The 18685-nt window shown below is 38.1% G+C and overlaps 1 protein-coding gene across 1 annotated transcript in view; it reads right to left on the reverse strand.

Annotated features, from left to right (window-relative positions):
- Positions 1-596: 596 nt before the first annotated feature.
- Positions 597-18685, reverse strand: part of LOC103524283 (DNA polymerase alpha subunit B) — a 37114-nt gene continuing 19025 nt past the window's right edge. Inside the window, exons 3-5 of the mRNA XM_008489297.3 lie at positions 9541-9668; positions 8614-8890; positions 597-917 (exon numbers count right to left, since the gene is read on the reverse strand). Coding sequence (XP_008487519.1) covers positions 597-917; positions 8614-8890; positions 9541-9668 — 726 coding nt within the window. The remainder of the gene's footprint in view (positions 918-8613; positions 8891-9540; positions 9669-18685) is intronic.

The raw sequence follows: 18685 nt of genomic DNA on the forward strand, positions 1-18685 counted from the left end.
ACTGGGCTAGATTTCATAGCTCACGGCAAGGCTACTATTAAGAGCTTGGCATTGAAGTGGTTAAGAACGGAAAGCAGGCCAGGCTAGAACTGGAAAATGGATTTTTTCTCATTTTATAACCTCAAGCCTTGGTGGCGTGATCTATAGTAAGCTCATAAACAAAGTCCAAGATATTTATTTTTCTTTTTCCCAGGTTCTGTACGTAAACATGGACAGCCTATTCATGAAAACCAGAGCTCCCCGCCCTGTGAAAATCTGCGACGGTCCAGTTCATAAACAAAGTCCAAGATATTTAATTTTCTTTTTCCCAGGTTCTGTACGTAAACATGGACAGCCTATTCATGAAAACCAGAGCTCCCCGCCCTGTGAAAATCTGCGACGGTCGTGATGAAAGCAGAATTGTAGGATTTTTCAAATACATTGACTAAGTAGTCCGCTAAAGGTAGTCCTTTTTCGTAACTCACTCGCAGTTTATACATCTCTGAAGGCCCGTTCCCACATGTCGTTCGGAAAAAAATCGTGTCGTGCGTAAGTAGGAACACTCTCATTTAAATTACATTGCCTACAGAACATTCAGAAACAAAATCGGATGAAACTCACGACAAGTAGGAACGGGCCTTAATGGGCGATAATGTTCTCTCTTTACCTGTATTCTGATCCAGGGCTGGTCTCGTCTCAGACAAGGGCAGGGAAGCATCCGAATAGATCTTGGTAGCAATGAACTGATTTCGACTCGGATTAGAGCCCCGAGCTGCTACAATTTGACCAGGAAATACTGCCACGCCTGTTTCGGGGAGTTTGAGCGAGATTGAGCGTCCACCGCTTGTCACCTCATCGCCTTCGAGGAGAACCGATGCAGCGTTGAGTTTACCATCGCTTGTGTCACACACGATGCGACCTATGGCTGTGATCTCCGTCTGTAGGGGGAACGTAAAGGTTTTAGTGTCCCAACGGATACTCTTTTCCTATGTAAGCCTTATGTACCTAAATACTAATTTTCATAAGCAGGTCTAGAAACTTCGAACGAATGGACAAATACCGTATCACCGAAGAGGAATGGTACAAGCAATGTAATATCACCTATTGTGACAGTACCCAGCCCGATAATAGCATTAAATTGAGAAAGATTTGAGATCCATGGAATTCTAAATCTTGTGAAATTTTAACCAACCCAATAATATCATTAAATTGAGAAAGATTTAAGATCTGTAGAACTATGAAAATGGTGAAATTTTCAGAAAATCCATCAATAATCACAATGACAAAATGGCTACCAATTTGGCATATTGACGAAAGCGCCCGAGGTCGATTTTTTTATCAAGGTAAAAATGGAAAATATTTCAAGAAAGGGTTTTAGTGTCCCAACGGATACTCTTTTCCTATGTAAGCCCTATGTACCTAAATACTAATTTTCATAAGCAGGTCTAGAAACTTCAGCTTCTCACCTGTAAGCGCTAGGTTGTGGGTTCGATTCCCACTCGGGACGGATTTTATCCAGAACGGATTTCATTTGATTTGACATACGGTCCGACATCTAAGATGAAGTATGACCAAAGTATGGATATTGTTCGTTTTTGGAACGGCTGGCTTACTTCTATCCTATCTTCTTTCTCTCTTCGATTTCAAGACGATAAGACCTTAGCAGATAAAGTTCCCTCTATCAAACCTCTTCTGAAAAAAAAACTTCTTGAAACGAATGGACAAATACCGTATCACCGAAGAGGAATGGTACAAGCAATGTAATATCAGCTATTGTGACAGTACCCAGCCCGATAATAGCATTAAATTGAGAAAGATTTGAGATCCATGGAATTCTAAATCTTGTGAAATTTTAACCAACCCAATAATATCATTAAATTGAGAAAGATTTAAGATCCGTAGAACTATGAAAATTGTGAAATTTTCAGAAAATCCATCAATAATCACAATAACAAAATGGCTACCAATTTGGCATATTGACGAAAGCGCCCGAGGTCGATTTTTTTATCAAGGTAAAAATGGAAAATATTTCTAGAAAGTATTAGTTTGAAGCATTAAATATTACATAAGTGGAATAAATAAAGAATATAAATATCTAATTATAAACAAATAAAAAAGTAAATGTTTATTCATAATCAATATGGCTTTTTTTCTTTAGATACTGGAGTGCATTTATTTTACAGACTTGAGCAATGAGCACTCATATTGTATATGTAAATCGAAAACAGGGATAAAAAAAAAAAAAATAAAATAAAAACATTGTGTTCAATCCTGATTCCTCAATTTTGCAAAAGAAAACCTTCACAGGAGAAAAATTTGTCCTTATACGTATATGTATGGATGTTTCTCACACTTTTTCTCCTCTGAACGGTTTTATCTGCAAAATTGTATTTCACAAGCTTATGCCCTCGGTGGCATAAGCTTGTGAAATGTTGCGCCGCCCCGGTTTTCAACATTTTCGTTAGATCAAAGTTGTACTGTTTTGGCGATCTTCCTCTACGTAAGATTTCAAGTCCATCTTTTTTACTGTTGCAAGAAACCTATCGGCAAAGCACCTGAGAGCCATGCGAAAAAATTAGCAACTCAAAAAGAACCTAAATTGAATAAGGCAGATGAAACATTGACTGAAGAACAACTTATCAAGAACGCACTGAAATTTGATAAACTTCAGCCCAGCACCCAAGAACCACCCGCTCCTAAAATTCTGTCAGTCAATGCAATTGACAAAACCGCCTCTAACCAAACACAGCAAGAAGATGACGGTACCAATGTGAATACAACTTTGGTCTTCGCTGAAATCGTAAGTATCATTCTATCTACATACCTAGTTATGTTCAATCCTTTAACTTTAAGTACCTGTGGAATATCTCTAAGAATGCTTTCTCATCTACATAATACGTTTCTAACACGTTAACTGTGGGTACAAAAATACGTACCTATCTCTCATTGTTTGTTTGACATTTCTGACCAAAGGTACAACAGTCGATTTCCTCTATTATGTCATTCACACAACCATAATATAGCCCTGTCATCAATGACCATTCATCGAATAAATACATATTGTTGGAAGGCTATGAATAAAACTTGTACTTTTCAGGTGTTAAGACATGGGGATAGATACAAGGGATATGACGATGATGAAACCTATCCTTATGACCCTTATTCACAAGAAGATCCATTCTGGCTGCCTTATGGATGCGACCAACTGAGAAATGTACGTATAACATGAACCCATTGCAATACTAGTAAGTTCCCAAGAAGATCCATTCTGGCTGCCTTATGGATGCGACCAACTGAGAAATGTACGTATAACATGAACCCATTGCAATACGAGTAAGTTTCCTAAGCATTAGCACTGTATTATGAAGACAGCAACAAACGACTTTTAATTGGAAGGAAATTACAAGGCGAGGTAAACTACCTAACTTTTTTAGAGATTCTTAATGAGGTAGGTAGGATGTGGTAAAAATATATATTAATAATAATAAATTTAAAAAAAAATACATCCTATTAGGTACTTATGTCTTTTTGCCTCAAATGCTGAAATGTGCAATAGTAAAAATTATAACGATTTGGACCAAATATCTCAAACAGAATAGCACAAAGGCTGTTCAGAAGGATTAGTGGATTACTTAAAGTCTTAAAGAATTATTCATGATGGATCTAAGAAATTTAAAGAATAAGACTGTGTGTATTTTTCAAAGAAGTGTTTAGCCACAAACTCTACATGAAACCTAAAAGAGTAAACATGAACAAGAATAGGATAAAATATCCTTCGAACTTTCAAAGAGGAATTAGGCATGAACTATTGTTCTTTTCTTAATAAAGAAACATTTGTGTTTGTGCTAAGTACACTTTATCTAAATTTTTCTAAATGAAGCCCTGTACGTTCTGAAGTACGTTGTTTATAACAATAGCATCTACATTTGCCACGTGCTACTAAACCCTAATCCCACGACTTAAGAGAGGCATCTTCTGTACAGATTGACAAGAATTAAGTGTCACTCAAGTGATGCACAAAAACAGTCATGCACTCAAGTTATCTATGTAAGTAAGGCATGGCAAGAGACCCACCCGACAATAGCAGACACAATACCGCTGGCAGAATAAAGTTTAGAGTAACAGGGTATATTCTATTGAATAATAAATTGTAAACGGCTGGTTTTGATTGCTACATCTACTTACCCCACATATTTATATCCAGAGTAGGAGAGAAGGTCCCAGGTTTACGCTTCAAAAACGTCTTCGGTAGTTATACCTACTTCACTTTGAAAGATTTTACGTACATAATCATCATGGATACATAGTCATACTTACCTAATACCTATAGTACAGGTATCTACGGACCAGACGTCAACACATATTAATTTCACAACACAAACATTGACTAGGTGAAAAAAATAATGGTGTTTTCAACACATTTTCCAACACTTTAACTGATCTTAGCGACATTATTGATCTGGAGCTGATCACCATTTGGGTAAACACTGTTTCGTGCTAATGGGTATTCATGAGGTAGTTTCATGTCTCTATTGTTCAATTACTCAGAGTACTTTCATCTTCGCATGCAGGAGGATATGGTATGAACATCGAGATGAATTTGCGTAAGTACATACCTCAAAGAACTACTTTATCCTTTTGCCCTTAATGGAAAAAAATTGGACTGATTGCAACTTTCTCATTACTAGTATAGCTTTGCTGTTAATGGAAAAAATTGGACTGATTGTAGGGATTGCAATGCGGGATCCCGCAATCCCGCAATCCCGCGGGATCCCGCACCTTTTTCCAATCCCGCAGTTTTTAGCTCAACACATTTTCCAACACTAATTGATTCTTGCGACACTTTAACTGATCTTTGCGACATTATTGATCTGGGGCTGATCACCATTTGGGTAAACAATGTTTCGTGCTAATGGGTATTCATGAGGTAGTTTCATGTCTCCATTGTTCAATTACTCAGAGTACTTTCATCTTCGCATGCAGGAGGATATGGTATGAACATCGAGATGAATTTGCGTAAGTACATACCTCAAAGAACTACTTTATCCTTTTGCCCTTAATGGAAAAAAATTGGACTGATTGCAACTTTCTCATTACTAGTATAGCTTTGCTATAACTGTAGTAATAGAAAGTAAAAATTAATCAGATACCTAGGTTTACGCTATATACGACGTTCGTAAGTATCTTCCTCAAAGTTAATTAATAATTATTATATGGTACAATAGAATATCATTGAAAAGTGTTCCAAGTGTTTTTTGTTGAAATTCTAAAATCTAGAGCAAACTACCAGCAATCAGCAATGGTGTTCTTATTTTTTCAGGTATTTTGTTGCTAAAGTGCTTCTTCAGGGTATGAAGAATTTCAACCTGAAGTACAAATATGTGTATGAATATCTTGAGATGTACACGGGAATGTCAGTCTCCAATTTGATGGATGTGGCACGGATTTACACTACGCTTAGAATAGAGGTAAGTTTTCTCTCGCCCTCTTGAACGACACAGACAAATGGAGGGAGAGGGAGAGAGGGAGGGAGAGAGAGAGAGAAATTGATTGATTGATTGATTGATTTAGGTACTTTATTTTACATAGAAATTATTACAATATTTCACCTCCTAAGCTAAGAGAGAGAGCGAGAGAGAGATTGCCAATCATCCCCGGATTGAAGGAATAGATAGATTTTGAAATACAACACGATAGAATTATAATAATTTTATTGATGACGTGACGTTGAGAATTCTAAAATCATGTTTGAATTAATAAAACTACATCGTACAGAATACGAGATGAAATTTTCATCATGTTGCTTTTGTCGAAAGGATAAAAATAAATTTGCCACTCTGTGAGATAACTTTGGTCAAATCGGGATGCAAAAGGTCTGGAAAAATGCCGCTATCGACTGAATCATGATCCTATGAATTGGATCAGGTTTATAGTTTACAATGAAACAAAGACACCTTAATGATTTTTCACAACAGGCTCAAAGACTTCAAATCCTTGTTTTTACTTCCAGAATGAAAACGGCCGAAAGCTTCCCGAATGGGTTAATCTCGTATTCCCGGATAAGCTGAAAACGTTAAACTCCTACTATAATCAGATTCGTACTTCATCCGATTATTTCAAGCGTATCCAAGCAGGTAATATAACGTATTTCAAGGTAGGCATATGGTTGGAAAAAAGGCATATTTTTCTACCTGGTATTTACAAACGAGCAAAAAATGAAGGGTCAATTTTTAAGTCCTACATAAGTTTCCAAGTTCTTACTAAAGACACTGTAGAATGAAACGACATAAGGGGAACTCCTATATTATGAGATCTGCCCAACGGGTTCGAAATTCTATCTCTTTTAAAATTTAAGACATCCAACTCCGAAGTAAAGTCAGACGATGAGAAAGAGAAGTCAGAAGGGACAACGAACAAAATAAAATCAGAGAAATCGATGGTGATGAATGAATCAGAGGAGAATATAGAAGAAAGTATCACAGAAAAATCAACTACTCTGACATCAAGCGAGGAAACTGTAAAACAAGAAGAAAGTTCTCTTCAAAGTAAAAAAGAGGATAATACTAATATACCAGATAAAAAGGAGTCTGAGGATACCAAAGAAAATGACTTTGCTTTAAAAGAGAAAGAAATGACAGCCAAACAGAAAGCAATAATACCCGAATCCAAGGAAGATGTTTCATCGACCGAAAAAACAATCACTACTGTCAAAAAACAGAAAGACATTTCACATGAAAACTTGAAAGAAGAAAAGAGAGTCGAAAAACCAACAAGTAATCCAGGGGCACATAAGGAAAAAACAATGAATGGATATGAACTTCAAGCATTACCGGAAAGCAAGAAAGAAAGGACTCCGAAGTAAAGTCAGACGATGAGAAAGAGAAGTCAGAAGGGACAACGAACAAAATAAAACCAGAGAAATCGATGGTGATGAATGAATCAGAGGAGAATATAGAAGAAAGTATCACAGAAAAATCAACTACTCTGACATCAAGCGAGGAAACAGTAAAACAAAAAGAAAGTTCTCTTCAAAGTAAAAAAGAGGATAATACTAATATACCAGATAAAAAGGAGTCTGTGGATACAAAAGAAAATGACTTTGCTTTAAAAGAGAAAGAAATGACAGCCAAACAGAAGGCAATAATACCCGAATCCAAGGAAGATGTTTCATCGACCGAAAAAACAATCACTACTGTCAAAACACAGAAAGACATTTCACATGAAAACTTGAAAGAAGAAAAGAAAGTCAAAAAACCAACAAGTAATCCAGGGGCACATAAGGAAAAAACAATGAATGGATATGAACTTCAAGCATTACCGGAAAGCAAGAAAGAAAGACAAAAATACGTATCTCTCATTGTTTGTTTGACATTTCTGACCAAAGGTACAACAGTCGATTTCCTCTATTATGTCATTCACACAACCATAATATAGCCCTGTCATCAATGACCATTCATCGAATAAATACATATTGTTGGAAGGCTATGAATAAAACTTGTACTTTTCAGGTGTTAAGACATGGGGATAGATACAAGGGATATGACGATGATGAAACCTATCCTTATTTTACTGTTGTTTTTTATATCTTCACCACTTGAACGTTCACATGGGTGTTGGTTGACCAGAGCATATTATTGTCCACGGGTTTCACTTCGATCTTGGCGAAAGATCCACCCACCATGCCCTTGGACAGACGTTCAGGATTCACCACAACACAGCCGGATAGATTCTGAAATACATGGATAAAAAAGTTAAATATTGGTTTTAAGAGAAGATAAAAAACTATCTTCCGAAGATAATAAAAAACACATTCAAAATGAAAATCCCATCAGTGGAGAAAAACTGTCAGCGAGTAAATTAAGAGAAAATAAAATCAAAAAACCATCTCCGGAAAAGGAAAAAACAATCAGTGAGGACAAACATACAAAGTTAGCAGAAACTACCCATAGGGAAGAAGTTTCAGGAGATAAGAAAATTAAAAAACCATCATCCGAAGAGAAGGAAAAACATATCGTAAAGGAAAAAACCAAGGACGTTTCAGGGGAAAATAAAATCAAAAAACCGACTCCTGAAAAGCAGGATAAACACGTGGAAAAGGGAAAAACTATCAATAGAGAGATGCATATCGTGTATATTTGCCTGATCTGTTAAACCGTCTTCATTTCACACGATAAGTTTTTCTGGTTGAAGACGACAATAAAAACAAAAATGTGTGGCTCGTAAAAAAAACTTTCTCAGAAAAGAAGACGATTTTTATTGCATTTCTCGGGCTTAATTTATAGGGGGAACGTAAAGGTTTTAGTGTCCCAACGGATACTCTTTTCCTATGTAAGCCTTATGTACCTAAATACTAATTTTCATAAGCAGGTCTAGAAACTTCAGCTTCTCACCTGTAAGCGCTAGGTTGTGGGTTCGATTCCCACTCAGGACGGATTTTATCCAGAACGGATTTCTTTATTTGACATCCGGTCCGACATCTAAGATGAAGTATGACCAAAGTATGGATATTGTTCGTTTTTGGAACGGCTGGCTTACTTCTATTCTGTCTTCTTTCTCTCTTCGATTTCAAGACGATAAGACCTTAGCAGATAAAGTTCCCTCTATCAAACCTCTTCTGAAAAAAAAACCCCTCACCTGTGAAGCTTTACAATGGTTTGCATGAGGCGGGAGCTTGTGCTTGCTCAACAGGATGTCTCCCAAGTAGGACACCGTGCTGTCTAACACGGCCGCCTTATCCACTAATGTCTCATACATGAACAGTGTCTTGGCGTTGATCTGCTCTGCATTTCCAAACACCCTGATGCTGACCTGTTTGTTGTTGGTTTTGTTCAGAAAGATCTCCTTGCTCCCGTACGAAGCGACGATTTGACCCGAGTTTGTTCGCTTGGAATAGTTTGAGTTCGGGGAAAATCTGCAAAATCAGATGAAAAATTTAATTCAATTTACCTTATTTGAAGTAACTTCTGTTGGCTACTTTTTTTCAAGAGGTTTCATAGGGGAACTGTAACTGCTACGGCGGTTTTTGGTGTAACCAGTAATCTGTTTCAGGCCGTCTATACTTTATCTATCTTTAGCTTTGCTCTCCCGAAGTCCTTGGGTAGCCCAACACCAGAATTTCTGAAAGGGCTACACAGATAATTTTCTTTGGGCGGTCTTATCGTCCCCAAATTGAAGAGATAGGGACGACAGGATAGGAGAAAGAAGGCCGTTTCGAGAACGAACATAATCCGTTCAGGATTAAATCCGCCCCGCGCAGGATTTGAACCCGCGGCCTAGCGCTTACAAGGCAGACGCGCTATGAATATGATTTCGTTCCTAGATTTCAAGTAATCCAAAAGCTCGGCGGTTTTATCGTCCCGAAATTGAAGAGATAAGGAAGACAGGATAGGAGAAAGAAGGCCGTTTCGAGAACGAACATAATCCGTTCAGGATTAAATCCGCCCCGTGCAGGATTTGAACCCGCGGCCTAGCGCTTACAAGGCAGACGCGCTATGAATATGATTTCGTTCCTAGATTTCAAGTAATCCAAAAGCTAACAAAAGGAAGGGTGTAGGATCTTACATATCGGGTGTGAAGCTGGCTGGAGTGTATATTGATGGACTGCCACTGTGGATGGAGGCATTCTTCTTATCAAGGTGGCCAATGGGGGAGGTATCTGCCAGACGCTTCTGTGAGGTTCTGCCCTTGCCCTGGAATCAGAAGAAGAATATTGCTTTAGATTGAGGGAACTTCAACAACTGTCAAGTTTGATGGAGGGAACTGTGTGAATGGAGGTTTTATTCCCAACTTGAAAAAGGAGGATAGGATAGGAAAAAGCCAGCCGTTCTTAGACCGAAAGTTCGCCCAGGTATTTGTTGGAGGTAAAGTTCAGCCCGGGCGGAAATCAAACCCACAACCTAGCGCTTAAAAGGCAGACGAATAAAATTAATCTTGAAGCTCTGGAATAGTGGATTTTTATTTAGATTATGGCTCTTGTTTTAGGCTCAGACTAAGGTTGGATTGAGGGAACTTCAACAACTGTCAAGGTTTTATCGTCCCGAAATCGAAGTTTGATGGAGGGAACTGTGACAACGGAGGTTTTATTCCCAACTTGAAAAAAAGGAGGATAGGATAGGAAAAAGCCAGCCGTTCTTAGACCGAAAGTTCGCCCAGGTGTTTGTTGGAGGTAAAGTTCAGCCCGGGCGGAAATCAAACCCACGACCTAGCGCTTAAAAGGCAGACGAATAAAATTAATCTTGAAGCTCTGGAATAGTGGATTTTTATTTAGATTATGGCTCTTGTTTTAGGGCGTCCAGGGATTTTCAAACCAGCAATCCTTCCAACACCGTGAGATAGGTGCCACGCCTATCTCACGGATACGGAAAGCAAGCATTTAGATTCACGATTTACATTGAAATTTTTATAGAAACTGAGATGATCCTGACGAGAAGCATCATGTTGGTAAAAACGCGTGAATGCAATACGAGCAAAACCACATCTCGTCAAAGCAAAACCACATCTGACATTATTCGGCGACTCAGTGGTTTGGTGAATGCCAAGTATAAAAAAATGGCGAAATAAGCGGTTTTGGTACGATAAAGAATCTCGAGATCAGCAAATGCCTACTGAAATGAGTTGGCAGTGGTCAATATTCTCATTAGTTCGCACATTCAGATATTTCAGATTGTCATTTTGCTTTGTCCAAGTCAGTTATGGAAGATTCATATCGTGTATATTTGCCTGATCTGTCAAACCGTCTTCATTTCACACGATAAGTTTTTCTGGTTGAAGACGACAATAAAAACAAAAATGTGTGGCTCGTAAAAAAAACTTTCTCAGAAAAGAAGACGATTTTTATTGCATTTCTCGGGCTTAATTTATGTTCTCAAATTTCGAGGATGAGTAAGTATAGCATTTAATGTTGTTATCTCTGAGACCTAACTCTTATATCATGAGGAAAAAAGCTAAAAAAACCACAGGCCTCCAAAAAACTTTACAGTTTACTGTTTCTAATCAACTGGACACAACAGTAAAAAGGTATGGACTTCAAATTTCAACATGAGGTTGAAAAACTAACGAAGTGAAATACAAAAATGGACTAACATAAAGTCACTACGACTGAAGCCGGATGAGTAAAATTCTCTTGCAAAAAGCTGCAAAATGTTTGAGAAATGGGATACTCCTAATCATCTTCACGCGGCTTAATCATCCTCAGATCCACCAAGCTCATAATTTATTCAGACGGTTATTAATTCTAACTCACTAGTCATTTGTTCAAGATTTTGCTGAGTCGTAAAGCAGACTATGGTATATGGATTGGTGGTATTCTATTCTCCATTTCTCTTTCCATCCATTTGCCATTTTGCATTCGCGCGGATATGGAGGCAAATTGCCATTCATAACAAAGTGGCGCCCTCTACCGGTCCCGACTCGGAACTGTATTTATTATTTTATTGGACCCATTAACACTACATACCAAGAGCTTGTTTAGACTGCTCATGCTGGGGTATAGAGCCTTTTAATGGCCGGGCCTACAAAATGTGATTGCTTAAACTTAAACCGAGTTTAAGCTCACTTTGTGAACCCATTAGTCTCATTCGCGCAGGACAAACGAGGAGTTCTAATCTACACTTACTTTTCCAAAGGCTGCACTATGCTGTCGATGAGTTTGACATAGAAATCTTCAAAGGTCTCCGCCAAGGATCCATTGAGTAGCAGAGGATGGCTGGTGTCTAACAGAGGTCCAATGAGGATAAGCACATCCGGTTCTTGTTGTACCGTGAGAGCGATGAGATCTTCCAGAGGTTTGTACGAGAGTGTGTCGGACTGTGTGTACGGACCCGCTGACACGAACATGCTGAGCGACCCTAGAAATGGGAATTTTAATAAAATTAAAATTACAAACAATTACGTCAGAGTCATCTTCTCAGTTTCTTTGGTTCAGAATTCAAAACTTGATCATGAATTTAAATCGCACAATCCAGCCCAGTTAGCTGGGATACCCTTCTTCTCTCTTCGTTTACGGAACGATAAGGCCGCAGTAGTTACAGTTCCGAGTTCCCTATATTTTTCTCTTTGTGTTGTCACAATTGTTGGTGATGAAAGCAGAATTGTAGGATTTTTCAAATACATTGACTAAGTAGAGGACCGGCTGACACGAACATGCTGAGCGACCCTAGAAATAGGAATTTTAATAAATTTAAAATACAAACATACTCCTCGTCAGAGTCATCTTCTCAGTTTCTTTAGTTCAGAATTCAAAACTTGATCATGAATTTAAATCGCACAATCCAGCTTAGTTAGCTGGGATACCCTCCCCTCCCGGCTTATAGGAGGGTAGCGCGTCTGCTTTTAAAGCGCTAGGTCGTTCTCGGAACGACTGGCTTTCACCTATCCATCTTTCTTCTCTTTTCGTTTACGGAACGATAAGGCCGCAGTAGTTACAGTTCCCTATATTTTTTTGTGTTGTCACAATTGGTGATTCTCATGATTTTTTTTTATTATCTCAGAAAAAACTATAAAAATTAAAAAAAATATTGAGACTAAAACGAAGAATCAGATTGTCATTTTGCTTTGTCCAAGTCAGTTATGGAAGATGCATATCGTGTATATTTGCCTGATCTGTTAAACCGTCTTCATTTCACACGATAAGTTTTTCTGGTTGAAGACGACAATAAAAACAAAAATGTGTGGCTCGTAAAAAAAACTTTCTCAGAAAAGAAGACGATTTTTATTGCATTTCTCGGACTTAATTTAGGTATGTTCTCAAATTTCGAGGCTGAGTAAGTATAGCATTTAATGTTGTTACCTCTGAGACCTAACTCTTATATCATGAGGAAAAAAGCTAAAAAAACCACAGGCCTCCAAAAAACTTTACAGTTTACTGTTTCTAATCAACTGGACACAACAGTAAAAAGGTATGGACTTCAAATATCAACATGAGGTTGAAAATCTAACGAAGTGAAATACAAAAATGGACTAACATAAAGTCACTGCGACTGAAGCCGGATGAGTAAAATAATTCTCTTGCAAAAAGCTGCAAAACATTTGGGAAATGGGATACTCCTACTCATCTTCACGCGGCTAAAAATCATCCTCAGATCCACCAGGCTCATAATTTATTCAGACGGTTACTAATACTAACTCACTAGTCATTTGTTCAAGATTTTGCTGAGTCGCAAAGCAGACTATGGTATATGGATTGGTGGTATTCTATTATCCATTTCTCTTTCCAACCATTTGCCATTTTGCATTCGCGCGGATATGGAGGCAAATTGCCATTCATAACAAAGTGGCGCCCTCTACCGGTCCCGACTCGGAACTAACAACTCGTGGAGTCTCACCGGAGATACTTGAACTCAAGCCTGAGCTAATAAAATTCAACTGAATATTTCAAGGTTAAGATATAACAAAGCGAAAGAAAAGAGAGACAGAACAAAGAAAGAGAGATACTTAACACGAGATAGAGAACGTTGAGCAACTGAGCAACACAATCACACGAAATAATGTGGCGAGAGAGGGAGAGGTGGGCAAGACAGAGTAAGTTTCCTCGTGGTTACTGCCAGTAGAGGCCTTAGAAGTGCTTTTATACCCGCACTCTGAAGTCTGAACAAAACCCAAGGTCTGGTCTTGGAATCTCACGTTAATATTTATTGGTTTAAAAGATGAACTGATCAAATGGGAGGGAGATATTTACTTCAGACTTGACACAATAATAGGTATACTTTAGTGATCGAAGTGCCGAGCGCAAAACACCAAATAGTACCTACACCTATTTTTTTTTTTTTTTTTTTTTTTTTTTTTTTTAGGATAAAAAAAGTTAAATATTTGAAATCGCTTTTCGATTGCAAATACATATTTAAAGGACTTATCTAGTTAAAGCGCCTAAAAGGAAAAAAAAGACTTATTTTCTGGAGTTGTGTTGGCACAGCACCTAAATGGGAAGTATTGTGTCTCTATTCGCCCATCTCCCGTAGTATGCCTCTTATATGGGCATGCTACAACACAGACCACACGAGTCTAATGTAGCAGTTGTTTCATTGCTGCGAAATAAAAACGGCAAAAAAATCATCTCTCTCTCTTTTTTTTTTTTTTTTTTAAGGGGTTTAATAAGTTTAACGTCTCTAAAAGACGTAGGAGATTACAAGAGATCTCACCTTGACAAAGTAGCGCAAATCGGACGGCAATATCATGATGTGCGGAGTGACCGGTAGTTGTGCATGGAGTTCCCAGCACTCCATATCTACCGGCAGTTCTACATTGGGCGGGATAAGAGGATAGTAGCATTGTTGCTGTAGGAGATGAGATGCCAATCTGGACAGACGATCCGTCATTTCGGGGGCTCTGTAAGTAAACATGGGATAGATTAGAAATAGAAAGTTCACAGTAAAGATGGGAATGCTTGTAAAATTAGCTTGAGAATATTGGTAAAAAGAATAATTTTCGTTAGCGCTCCTGCCTTGTGAGCGCTAGGTCGCAGTATCGATTCCCGCCGGGACATTCGTTTTCGGAACTGCAGGCTTTCTGTTATCCTGTCTTCCTTCTCTCTCCAAACAATCAACTGGCCAAATGTACGAAAATCATGTGTTTCATGCTTTTATGGTACCAAACATCTTTTTTTTCTTCTTTTTTAAATGACTTATTAATCATTAGTTTTATTACTTACGCAGCAAACTCTTCCCGGCCCAGATGCATAAGGACATCCACCGAGGTGACACCCACAACTACACCACTGATGTCTTGTGTTTTATGCTTTTATGGCACCAAACATCTTTTTTTCTTCTTCTTTTTTAAATGATTTATTAATCATTGGTTTTATTACTTACGCAGCAAACTCTTCCCGGCCCAGATGCATAAGGACATCCACCGAGGTGACACCCACAACTACACCACTGATGTCCAAAACCCAAGGTCTGGGCTTGGAATCTCACGTTAATATTTGTTGGTTTAAAAGATGAACTGATCAAATGGGAGGGAGATATTTACTTCAGACTTGACACAATAATCGGTTATACTTAGTGATTGAAGTGCCGAGCGCAAAACACCAAATAGTACCTACACCTATGTTACAAAGTGAAGAAAAAGTTAAGGGCAGGAGGGCCTTATTGCTACAACACTCTGCAAATTTTCATATTAATGTCTTTTGCAGACTAGCACCGGTGAGCAGGATGTCTTTTAAAGCGTGGTTATTACAATTTCCATCTACAAAACCAACTAAACCATCCAGATCAATTGACAGAGAATGAATGACATCTTTAGATATTTCGTTATTGTTATGCGACGCCACTATGATTACCTGAGTCTTCACTCTATGGAATGAAGAAAGAATTTATTAATATTGTGATAGTGAGAAAAAGTGGGAAAATTGCGTGAAAAATGTATAAATACGGGAAAAAGAACCGAACGTCAAAATAGATCTGAAAGACAAAAACACCGACCTCGTAAACTCAAGCAGGGTCTTTTCTTAAAAAGTATTTTATTTATTGGACCCATTAACACTACATACTAAGAGCTTGTTTAGACTGCTCATGCTGGGGTATAGAGCCTTTTAATGGCCGGACCTACAAAATGTGATTGCTTAAACTTGAAACGAGTTTAAGCTCACTTTGTGAACCCATTAGTCTCATTCGCGCAGGACAAACGAGGAGTTCTAATCTACACTTACTTTTCCAAAGGCTTAGTAAGTTCCTAAGCATTAGCACTGTATTATGAAGACAACAACAAACGACTTTTAATTGGAAGGAAATTACAAGGCGAGGTAAACTACCTAACTCTTTTAGAGATTCTTAATGAGGTATGTAGGATGTGGTAAAAATATATATTAATAATAATAAATTTAAAAAAAAATACAATACATACAACATTCCTCGGTTGGGATTCAAAGCCGTGCCCTCCAAACTTTCTAGGGGAGCACGTTAAGCACTATGCTAACATGGCAAGATAGAAGATAAGCTACTAGGATAGAACTAAAATCGAAACAAGTCACTATGAAAGTCTTTTACAGCTGGTTATCCTACTTTTACCGAAGGATGGCAGGATACTAAATCTTTTACTGCATTCGTATGCATTTCAGAAAGGTAAAATGCGAAGCTACTGGCTCGGTTTGTTCATGAGAAAACGATACAACGGGTTCCTCAAGGACGAGTACTACCATAACCTATGTTACAAAGTGAAGAAAAAGTTAAGGGCAGGAGGGCCTTATTGCTACAACACTCTGCAAATTTTCAAATTAATTTCTTTTGCAGACTAGAACCGGTGAGCAGGATGTCTTTTAAAGCGTGGTTAATATTACAATTTCCATCTACAAAACCAACTAAACCATCCAGATCAATTGACAGAGAATGAATGACATCTTTAGATATTTCGTTATTGTTCAATAACGTATAAAAATCCGTACGAAAATCCACATTCAAAACGATAATTATGATGACAATGAACTTTTTCTACATCACGAGGAAGCACGGAGGTCTCTATGATGGCTGAATGCTGAATATGGTTCAATTCACAAGGAGATCACCCACGCGAATCAGGGAACAAAAACGGGGGGTAACTTAATGGACTAGATTAAATAAACTGGATGCCCAAACTCACTGCAAGCTGAGTCCAAAACTGCAAGGAATGCTTTGAATTATTCCCAGATACTTTAAACGTAGCGTAGGGCTGAAAAGCCCATTTTATTGCTTGGTGATTTTTTTTTTTTTTTTTTTTTTTTCTGAGTTGCAGGGGTAACTTAATGGACTAGATTAAATGAACTGGATGCCCAAACTCACTGCAAGCTGAGTCCAAAACTGCAAGGAATGCTTCGAGTTATTCCCAGATACTTTAAAGTTTAAACGTAGCGTAGTTTCAGCCCTAAGTATTTATTGTTTTGCGATTTTTTATTTTTCTTTGTTACACCTTTAAATCGGATTGTGAGATGCAACATGTAATTTAGAAAATATGTACTTTCAAAGTATTAATTGAAGCTTTGAATCTGGAATTTAAAAGAAAAAAGAAAAAAAAAACTTCAAGCTTCAAGAAGGCTATGGGTATGGAATCGTTGGTAATTTAGGAAATACTCCCAAACTCAAAGGATTTTTTGCTTGAAGCTTGGAATTTATCGAGGTTGAAATCAAACTGTAAATGGAGTTGGGGGATAAACTTTCATTGTACAAATAAGTAAGAGATATTTTTGTTTTGTTCACCATTTATTAGGATGATGGGCTTGAGGTGTAAGGTGATCATGATCACTGATGGCCTGATGGATGAACTAGGAACGGACAATGGACAGGGGATATTAGACACCCTGTCTATCAAACACTTGCCTCGGGATGATGTTAATTAAAAAATCCCTTCGTCCCTCAACTCCCCCCTCGAAGTCCAAATTAGTTCACACAATTCGCCTTCCGACTGTACACAGGTTTTTTCTGAGTTGCACCTTTAAATCGGATTGTGAGATGCAACATGTAATTTATCTTGATAATTCAGGAAATACTCCAAAACTCAAAGGATTTTTGCTTGAAGCTTGGAATTTATCAAGCTAGAAGTCAAACTGTAAATGGAGTTGAGGGACAAACTTTTTTTCATCATCACTAATTTATTAGGATGATGAACTTGAGCTGAAAAGTGGTCATGATCACTGATGGCCTGATGATGAACTAGGAACGGACATTGGACAGAGGCTATTAGACACCCTGTCTATCAAACACTTGCCTCGGGATTATGTTAATTAAAAAATCCCTTCGTCCCTCAACTCCCCCCTCGAAGTCCAAATTAGTTCACACAATTCGCCTTCCGACTGTACACAGGTACGCAGTCAACTAGAAAGAACAACATCCCGTCCCTAGGAAATTACAGGACTATGCTTCTCGCATTCCATCAAAGTTAACCCCTACAATTAGACACTTTTTCCCACACATTTGGATTTGGACGGAAAAGCAGGAACTGGGCACGTTACATTTGGTTGATTCCAGCAGAGCAGGAGTATTGTGATGAAAAATGTGAAAAAGAGATAGCAGGGTACCTATGAGGTACCTACGTACAGGTAAACCTAATCTATCAGAAGGAATCGGAGTTAGTGTGGACATTTCTGTCCCGGTTAGGAATAGGTGGTTGGTTCATCCTAACGAAGAGGAAAGTCCCATAACCACACCAAAGTTCTTCAGTTCGAAGCCCAAAACTGTACAACTCGCTCACAATGCGTACTCAAACTGTTGGTATAATGGAACAACTTGTTCTAAGCTGAGTCTAAATAAAGCACTAATACTTATATGAGGTACAACCCACTATGTGAAAAGGTTCGAGGGACCGTGGAGAACTTCCAGTAAGTCTATGAAAAGGGATAGGAAGTTATAATCAAACAAACCAAGGGGATGACTGGAACTAGAAATTCCAAGGCAATGTTGTCTGTTTGGAATTTTCCATCAGCCATTTTGGAGTCAATTTAGAGTGGATATTTCAAGAATTTTGGTAACATTGGATATGTAAGATCTTGGTAACAAGAATATGTAAGATTTATATTGGAATATTGTATCATCCACTTTTCTTCAGAACCATGGGTTTGGAAAGGATTAACGACAATCAACAGATTTTGACATTTACTGGTCGGCAAAATCTGGCATTAGCTATCGTATCAGGTGTCCGTTGAATTCTTTCACTGCTATCAAATTTCAGCTGCCATGTTATCAGAACAAATACCTCAATGTGTGTTGTGTGTGTGTGGTGTAACCAGTAATCTGTTTCAGGCCGT

This window comes from Diaphorina citri, unplaced genomic scaffold (genome assembly GCF_000475195.1).
Source record: "Diaphorina citri unplaced genomic scaffold, Diaci psyllid genome assembly version 1.1 scaffold90, whole genome shotgun sequence".
NCBI classification, from domain to species: domain Eukaryota; kingdom Metazoa; phylum Arthropoda; class Insecta; order Hemiptera; family Psyllidae; genus Diaphorina; species Diaphorina citri.